Below are 10,320 nucleotides of genomic sequence, written 5' to 3'. Positions count from 1 at the left end.
ATTATATATTTTTAAATAATTATATAATATTAATAAATTATTTCTTATTTATTTTTTGTTGTTTTCATACTTAAGTTTTGATGGTAACAAAATTTACCCTAGGATTTACCCATATTATAATAATAATTATTTTTTATTTATAAATAATAAGTTTTAAAATAATATAATTTACATATTAAATTAACTAAATTAATGAAATAAAAATATGTAGATATAGTTGCTGAAATATAATAGAAATATAATATATATATGAAAAAAGTTTATGAATGTACAACATTTTAACATGACATAGCATTTCGTGTTATGTATTAATTATTTTAAGAAAATCTCTGTATGGTTTTAAGTTTTTATTATGTATATTTGACTTGAAATATCGGCATTATCAATGTTTTAAATATTTTTAATATTAATAGTGTTAAAATGTTAATTAATTTTTTTTTTTTTAATTTTTACATAATAATCGTTAAATTTGAGTATTGGATTAAATATCTATCTTGCACTTATGAAATATTAAAAGGCTATATATAGGTGTAAGCAAGTATTTTCATGTTTTCATAATATTTTTTTGAAATTTATTTCTAAAACAATTATCTAAGCATTTAATAGACTAATATTGTTAATCATATTTACTATTATTATAATTTATAATAATGTTATTATTAGTATTAATATTTTATACACATACAATTTATCAATTTTAACAAGTAAATACCTATTTATTATACAAATAAAATATTTAAGGTGTTCACATAGATGTAGTATGAAGTTTGTCACTATAAATAATTAATAATTTTTGTGATATAATATGTACATAAATATCATACTTTATTAATATTGTTAAAAAATATTTTTGAATCTTGCCAGTTAATAATATTTTGATTGATCTACCTAATAAAATATATCTTTAATGCATTTTGAAATATTTTGTCAATATATTATTATATTTTATTGATCTTATTCAAAGTGTGTTACCTGTATCTATATTCTATAAATTAATTGTTTAATGTTCATACAAATATAATAATATTTAAAAATGTATATGATGTTTTATTGATTTATTAAAAAATATAGTATCTAATATATCTGGGGTGTAACAAATAAAGAAAAAATTGTTGTAGAGGTTGTGATGCTTATAGTAGTGTAGTAAACCATATGTTTAGCCTACTTACATTATGGTATTCCATTGATGAAAGGTAATAGTTAAATATATAATTTATATATATATATATACAAAAGTAAATTAATAAAAATAGGGAAATAAGTAACCACTAACCACTTATATGATATAAGTTGACTGTACATCACCATTGTAATGGATAATATGTTAAATTTAATAATTTTTTTTTTTTATAATTTCATACGAAAAATGATTCTAAGTGGAGAAGGCAGCCTACATTCCTAAATATATTATATTATCATATATTTTTTTGAATTAATATTTTGAATATGTTATTGTATAATTTGTATAATAAAATATAATAATATACTTGATCATTTCAATTTTCAAGTCCCTACAAAAATTTTAAATAGCAATAAAATTAATTAAAATTGTTCATCTTTGTTTAAATATTTAATTTAGCTGTATACTTATTAGATTTCTGAGTTTCAAAATGATCTACGATGAGTTACTTTATACTGTATTTTTAAAACCTCGGGAATAAAACTTGAATACTTACATTTTTACATTTTTAAATTTGACAAATGTTGTCAAAATTTGAACTTAAACATCTCTCCTATAAAAAAATGTGGACTCACGCCTATTTCTTTTTATATAACCTTAGTAATATCAGCTTATGAGAAACCTCATATTACATTTTCAAACTTTTCAACTAATCAATAATGTTTTATCAACAACTATAAAAAAAATTAAATAATAAATAAAAATTTAAAAAATAGCTTAAAAAATATAAAAAACAAGAAAATAAGTATTTGGAAAAAATATCAAGTAGATTATGATTATTGGTTATTGAATTATAGGAAAATTGAATTTGTTAAAAACTAGTTTTGCATAAGATTTACTCAATTATTTTGAAAAGTACTAAGAAATTCTGACTTTCAATTTCTTAATGATTAACCCAATTTACTACCAGAAACCACCTTAAAAACTAAATATTTATAATAAAATATAAAATGTTCCTTTAAAAACAACAAATACACATTTTCAAAAATATAAAAGAATATTATTTAATGACTGATGATAATTAATTGTAGTTAATCAGATTTGAATAGTCTAGCATTTTAGTATAAAAATTAAAGAGAACACTTTTATCTGTTTCTGAGGTAGGGAGACTGAGTGTTATTGTATTTTCCCGCTGTCAAGCCAAATGATGATAATTAGAGTGGAGTTTGTTATTCTTAAAAAATTCTAAGTAAAACAGTATATATATAAAAAATATTGAAATTTATTTTTATTGTTTATAATATTACTTGAGATAGTTAAACTAAATATTATTTTATGATTGACTTGTACTCTGTAGCAAAATATTACATATTTAAGTCTTGATTTATATTTTCCATTTGTAGATGAATCAATATCTCTATACTATGAGTTTATGACCTATAATATTATGTTTATAGATTATACCAGCCATATAAGTTCTGTAATCTATATCAGCGGTTCCTAACCCATGGTCTATGATCCACTTGTGGGCTGTAGGTAGCTTGGAATTATGCCGTGGACCATATAATATCAACATTACTAACATATATTTAAAATAATATTATTATACATTTTTATTATATACCTACCTAATAATATTATTTTTATTATATAAGTACATATATAGATGTGTTATTAGTCGGTCTCAAAGATTTTTTTTACAAAATTGGTGGTCCACACAACTAAAAAGTTTGGAAACCGCTGATCTATATGATAAACATAATATATTGTATTGATAACCCTTATTATTTGCACAGCACTCTCAATTTTACAATATTGAAATCATGGAGATAGCAAATGAACACATTATAAAATAGAATACCAGATTTTCAAAATTTTATTTGTCTATCACTAACACTTATGTGACAAATTATTTTGTTACATTAGTTATAATAATTTCATAGTTTAATTAATAAATAAAACAAATGTTTGATTCTATTTTTACTTAAAATGTGCTATATAATATATTTTGTTTATGTTTTTGCATGAAATATTATATGTAAATGTGTAAATAGCTAGGTACCTTGACAACAAAAACTAATTATTTTATTTGTAGACATTGTAAATAACCAATATTATTTTTATTTACGTAAATTACATTATCTTTTTATTTTAGATTTAATTTAAAACAAATAACAGGAAAAAAATGTTCAATAATTTAGGAAAAATAACAAATAAAAGTAAAAAAACAAATAGAAAAACTACAAATATGAAAAGTCGAAATTCAAAGTTAAAATCAGTATCTAGTGAGCTATTGTCTTACATGATAAGTAAAGAAAACTGCGGCATTAGTTTGTATGGTATTTGATAATAAAACAAGTTATTATTGTATTATAGATGATACATAATTGTTATACAGGTATACACATATTCAAACATTATTAGATATGTTTATATTTCAAAATCCTATACAGCCATTAACATATTTTGAATACTACAGTGAAAATATTAAGATGTTATATCAGAAATCACAACCAAATCCTGATTTGAATTTTTTTAATAACATTGACATTAACATCTATAACAAAATAATAGAAATATATAAAGTATTATTTAATTTATGTTAATATTAACTTCTATGAAAAATAAAAAAACATTTTGAATGCATGATGCATTTTAGGATACCATATTTAATGTCAGAGAATACAAAACAAGTAGTATATCCTATGGGTATGAAGCCGAAGCAGAATATGATGATACGCAATACGACGAAGAAGTGGATGAGATTAGCGTACAAGACTTATCAAAAATGAATTACATGTTTAATAAGGCAGGGTGTGGCATAACAAATGATGAAGCTCATCTTATTAGAATAACTATGGACCAAATGTCACAACTCCAAAAATTTAAAAGTATTAGGTACCCATTTTAGAATTAAGATAATACTAGTGCCTATTTTTGGTTTGAAAATTTAATTTAATGAGTATATTCATGATTATAGATATTGGGGTAAAATAATAGGCTTAAAACGTAACTATTATATTTTGGAATGTGAATGGAAAAATAAAGAATTGGAATATAAACTGAGAGTAAGCATTAAAATTTTCACAAAACCAATTTTATAATATATATATATTTTATTTTAAACTTTCAAATACTTTAAAAATCTCCAATAGGTACCTATTAAAAATGTGTCTGCAGCTTAATGAATAATTACCAAATAATTCCAATAATTTATCGTATTAAAAATCATATTGTTTACTGTTTTCCGCAGCTCTTAAATTTTGTTTTTAATACTAACAAAAATAAAATACCACATGATTATGATAATGAAAACGAAAATCAAGAAGAAGTAGAATTAGAAAAATATATATTATCTGATGAAGAAAATGAATTTTTTTCCAAAACTACAGTATCTTCTCAAATTCACAAAGATATTAACGACGAATCAGATGAGTTTTTATTCGATTCTCTGAAATCGGAAGTATGTTCTTTTCTACCCGCAGAACGCGGTGATGATGATGATGATTATTTATCCCATGAAATATTTGGTTTCGGAGCTAATAAAAAGGTTCACAATATTTTTTTTCCCGCTTTTCTTATAATATAAATTTTAATATTCATTATTTAGTCATACTTTGTAACAAATCAATTAAATGATTCATGGATCGAACTGCCACTTCTCAAGCCTCATCATATTATTCAATCGCGGAATATCAAACGATACTTTACAGGAAATTTGGAGTCGCCTGTAAGAATAACGACGATTACATCGTTGTTCACATATTTTTTTTTTTTTCATTATTAACTTATTTGAAAATATTTGGTAGGCATCTGGTAATATAATATTTCAAACATACACAGGTTGAATCTTATCCATTATTCCAAGGTTTGGAAAAACATTATCTCAGAGCTCAAATTGCAAGAATTACAGCTGCAACTCAAATATCACCACGTGATTATTTTGTACTAAACTACAATTCAAATTTATATAAATGGAGGAAATTAAACACTTTCCAATCGAAAGCAATGTCGCACAAATGTAAGTATTTTCCAAATCGTCCACATATTTTACTTCTTTCATCTGAAATCTGAATGTTACCTGTATTTACCATGTTATGTTTATTTTTTTTTAGAATTTATTTATTCGTTAATAGCTATTTATTTGTAAAGTTATATATTTCGAAATAATTCTCATTATTTTAGATTCTGGGCGGAGATGAGTGTATTGATTTTACAATGATATGTGTTTTATTCTTGTTTGCGTATTCACGACTTACAGAAAATATAACGGATTGATTTTCAACTTCAATATTTTTTCTGTTAACAAATTAGATTTAGTTAGAGCGAATAAAATAATTCTTACTTATCAGTTAAAAAAAAAAAATAAAGAAAAATCTGGAATTTTTCAGAAAACCCTCGGTTTTTGATAAAATTAATTCATATTTTGTTGTAATTTATTCAAAAATGAATAACCGTAAATCATTGTAATTTTTACCAAATATTTATAATGTTTTAGTATACTTAACTTTTTTTGAGCTATGTAAAAACATGTATTTTCAATTTTTTTTAAAGTTTTTCTACTAATTTATTAATTCTATATATATATTAATCATTCAACTTTTTAATAACTTATTATGTATAGTTAATTAAAAATATATAGGTAACATTTTTTTTATGAGCATTTGAAGTTTAAATTTTGACAAAATACTCGTTATAATAACATAAATTATGTACCATTTTGTACTTTAAAATTAATTAAATATCCAAACCTTATTTTTTTGAAAAATTATGAAAAACATAAGTTTTTTATACTAGAACCATAAATCTAAAAAATATATTGGTATACAACATTTTTTACAGAAATTTTAAATTCAAATTTAAAGGAAATTAGATATTTTTACAAATTTGTAAGTTTTCTTTCGTTGTAATTTATAAACATTTGTGGTAATTGAAACTTTTATATTTATTTAATTACAGTGGAGCGTCGATTATCCGCACTAATTGGGACCGAAGGGGGTGCGAATAATCGATTTATGCGGATAATCAAACAACCATTGAAAATTTTAATATTTAGTTAAAAATTAATTTACTAGATATAATAAAAATATAATGTATTTATTTGAAATAATAATCAATTTTTCGCCACCAAGCCATTTTATAATATAACATTACATATATATATAATATAACATTATAGTACACGATAAAACATAACGAATGATAAAACTAAATTAAATTAAACTAAAAATAAATTTTTACTCAACAATTTTGTAGTGCGTATAATTGACAGGCCACTGTATAAATATATTTTCTGTACATTACGAATATCAATAACATTTTCTCATAACTATTTAGATTTATTTTATGTTATTTTCTATTTATAAAGTTTAGACCACGAACCTACTTATATTATAATAAATAGGTATTGACACAAAAGTTAATTGAAATAAAATAATAAATGCAATGTTCTCGGTAACAATGAATTCAATTTACCATATTACTTATAGCAAAATAAATTTCTATTATAGCAATTTAATATATCATAAAATATACTTATTTAATAGGCTGACAGACCTTTTTCACTCAGAGACTCAGAATCATTTGTTGTATGCAATTATTTATGATACTCAATGACGAAGTAAAATAGACACCTACTCCTACTGATTACTGTACTGCAGAGTGCATGGTTACCTATATTTTCCCTTTTTTTTTTAATAAATTATCTAGTTAATTTTAGTGTTACATAAATAATTATTCTTGTATAAATGTATAGGTAATATATTATTATTTTTACCATTACTTATGATTAATAGTTCCTACATCAAGCATCTATTATATAGGTATGCAATTATGTCATTATTATAAAGCATCTATTACTGAGATCAAACTCTATTAATTACCTATATAGCTTTCATATCATTATTATTTATTATATAATATAATGTGCTTTTTTATTTTTATTTTTGTATTCATCATAATGTCATATCCAATTTTTTAATTTATCCATTTTATTTAAATTCACATACCTAAAGTTCGAAAGTTCAATTCCTACACTATAATTTAATATAGGTAATCGTAATTCGTAATAATATATTTATAACATTTTACAGTCGAGTCGCGATAACTCGAAGTTGAAGGGAGATAAAAATTCGCTTCGAGATATCTATCTCGAATTTTTATTAATTTATACAATATACACAATTTATATTTCTACTAGGGGAATAAAAAAAAATTCTAGTTATCTAGGTTCGAGTTATCGCGACTCGACTGTATTTACTATTCATATTTTCATATCCATTTGGAAAATTCTTTTGGTAGGACAGTTTTTTTTTTTATGTAGTAATATATACCTACTTATTATCATGAAATAGTGATAAAAATAAATCATAAACATAAACATTTAATTATACACGTATATATAGTATTTAGTATATAGCCATATAGGTAACTACCTACTTAACTACTAAACAATAATTAATATTAACTAATTATGATAGATATCTAATTTAATAATATTCGTAGAATTTTAATAATGTAAATATATAAGTGGATATGGTGTTATCCTGTGCGACAGTGCCTATTATACTCTTCAAATTAATAGATTCAAATATTTCGAATGATTCAGAGCAAACAAAGCACTGTTAGAAGGAATAAAAATATTAACGTTCGTCTTACTGCAATAATTCGTTATCAATATTTTTAGATGTTCTTTATCCTTTGACCTTAATCGTATCAGTATTATTATTTAATCAAGTAATTTTATCATACTATAGTGACTATAGTATAGATACCCAGTGGCTAGTGTCCTAGTCAATAGCTTAACAATAGTAAACACTAAACAATTTATCTATTTCACAATGTTAGTATTTACACACTTCGTATTTAGTAGATAGTTCTCAATTCCATCGTTATACGTAGTCCAGTAGTTGGATAATTTGCTGTTGCCGATATAGCCATAAATATCATAAATTCACATTACCTACAGGCTACAATGTTTATGTAATATTACTATACTACGTCCTACTTACCTATAAATAAAGACAGGCTACATTATAATATGTTGTAATTTTCGCTCTTTATCTGTTAAATGAAATACAATTTGATGACTTAAATCAGTTTAATCGTCCTCGTTTTTTAAATTGAACAATAGGCATTTAAATTACGTTTCTAGGGGTCCACGAGTATGTAGCGAACGCAGATTACACTCCTTTATCGGTATACGATTTACTTGAACCGAGCAACTGGGTACATCACACTCCCTTGATATCTGAAAAAGGAGTGACCAAGGCGTGGAACAATATTATAGAGTCCGAAGGAGACTTACAACAAGTAATATTTATCGACCGATCAATCGGTATAATCGATAATTTGTCAAATATAAATATATATTCAGGTATACTTAGGACAGGCATCGTTTCACATTTTTTATAATATCATATATGTAGTCGTAGAATCAAATAATGATATAGGTAATAATTTAAAAAAATAACATTGTTCAGAACTCGGAGAGGATCGAATATGATTGCAAGGTTAAGATAAACTTAGAAATCGGAAAAGGAGACGGTGACCATTTAGATATATTTGGAGACCTGTCAAACGACGCGTATGTGGGTGAAATGCCGCCATGGAAATTTGAATTAACCAATCAATTTGACCATACGATTACTTACACGACCATCCGGTCCAATCTTTGGCCCGGAGCGCATGCAGTTGCACGTGAAAAGTACTTAAACATACATTCCTATAATATAGTCAATTACATTTTGATTTATATATGTGTATAATTTACAATATTTTGCTACGTATAGTCTTTTGGATTACACATATCACGGTTGGGGCCTCAAATGGAACGCCTATAGTTTCACAGTTCAGCCGTTGAGTGGATATCAGCGGTCCGATTCCTATAGAAACGATTCAAGCATAATTACTGAGATTAAAGATCCTACTCGCGAGGACGAACTGATGTATTTCGCAATAGTTAACAAAAGGAAAGAAGATCGAGCTCGTATGAAAATCGGCGTTCTGCAGCCGTTTAATGCAGCAGACGAGGACGAAGAAAGAATCCTCAATCAACACGACTACGACGATTGATGCCGGTAACGTGTGTCGTTGCTATATTTGTATCATTTTTATGTTATATTTTTTTATTTTATACATTATTCGCGTACAATGTTACACAATATATAGTATCTACCTAGTAAAAAGTTATCTACTTATAATATATACCATGTATTTTATGTTCTTGGCTCTTCTATATATTTGTTTTACTAATTATAGTCCTGTATGCAGCCTTCTATTTCTATCGTATAGTATTGGAATTGCATTTATTTGATTTATCACATAGAATAATGTATATGTTCAACAAGTGATTAGTTATAGCCTATATAAGTATCTACTTCGATTTGATTAAAAAGATTAAAAGGTCTTAAATTTAAAAATAAAACTTATCAATACGTTTCTAAAAAAATATATCTACACGTACTATACAATAAATCTGAATAGTATTGTCTATAATAGAATTAAAATTTAAAGTAAATATAATTATATTATATTTTTAGTACTATAAGAACCGGTTTTTTCAAAAAAATATGCGATACTTAAATAATTTAATCTTTGACAAGTACCTACCTACTAAAAAAGATAGTACAATTCCACAAACATTATAATTTACGATAATTGGTCAAACATCGATTTAAGTTGAATCATTTAACACAATTATACCTTGTTATTGATTAATAGTAGCGCTAGATACGTCATATACAACTGGAAACCTTCGGTATCAAATAATTTATGAGTAATATTTGAAGTACCTAGATAAATTAATGAATAGTAGCATTGATTATAAATACTAGTAAGTATTTATAATCAATGTTAGTAGGCACAGAGCCACAGAGGGGATTAAATAAAAGTGGAAAAATATCAATATAAAACTAACTATAAGATAATATAGAAATAGCTAGCTTTAAGATAATATTAACAATAATGACTCGTACTGTATTTATTCAAAGACTAAAATATTGTCTACTGTTAAATAAACAAAATAAATGTTCTTACATGTTACATATAGAGTAGGTATTGAATTTTATTTAATTTCTATATGTATTTTTAATTTTTAAAACTTTAATTAATTTTTCTAAATTAATTAAAATCGTCATAAATTATTTATGAAAATTAGTAACTATAACAGTTAAAAAATTAATTATTTTTCATAATAATAT

General features: G+C 24.1%; 1 protein-coding gene across 1 annotated transcript; it reads left to right on the top strand.

Annotated features, from left to right (window-relative positions):
* Positions 1-3,305: 3,305 nt before the first annotated feature.
* On the top strand, positions 3,306-9,288 carry LOC113558513 (radial spoke head protein 6 homolog A-like). The gene is made up of 10 exons (XM_026963993.1): positions 3,306-3,454; positions 3,519-3,705; positions 3,780-4,018; positions 4,101-4,188; positions 4,374-4,670; positions 4,731-4,850; positions 4,964-5,141; positions 8,274-8,431; positions 8,602-8,825; positions 8,911-9,288. The coding sequence occupies exons 1-10, from the start codon at positions 3,306-3,308 to the stop codon at positions 9,191-9,193; spliced, it is 1,923 nt and encodes a 640-aa protein (XP_026819794.1). The 3' UTR covers positions 9,194-9,288.
* Positions 9,289-10,320: the final 1,032 nt, after the last annotated feature.

The sequence above is a fragment of the Rhopalosiphum maidis genome, chromosome 3 (genome assembly GCF_003676215.2).
Source record: "Rhopalosiphum maidis isolate BTI-1 chromosome 3, ASM367621v3, whole genome shotgun sequence".
Taxonomy (NCBI): Eukaryota; Metazoa; Arthropoda; class Insecta; order Hemiptera; family Aphididae; genus Rhopalosiphum; species Rhopalosiphum maidis.
Note: the sequence above shows the minus strand (reverse complement) of the source record. Positions and strands in the feature narration are given on the sequence as shown.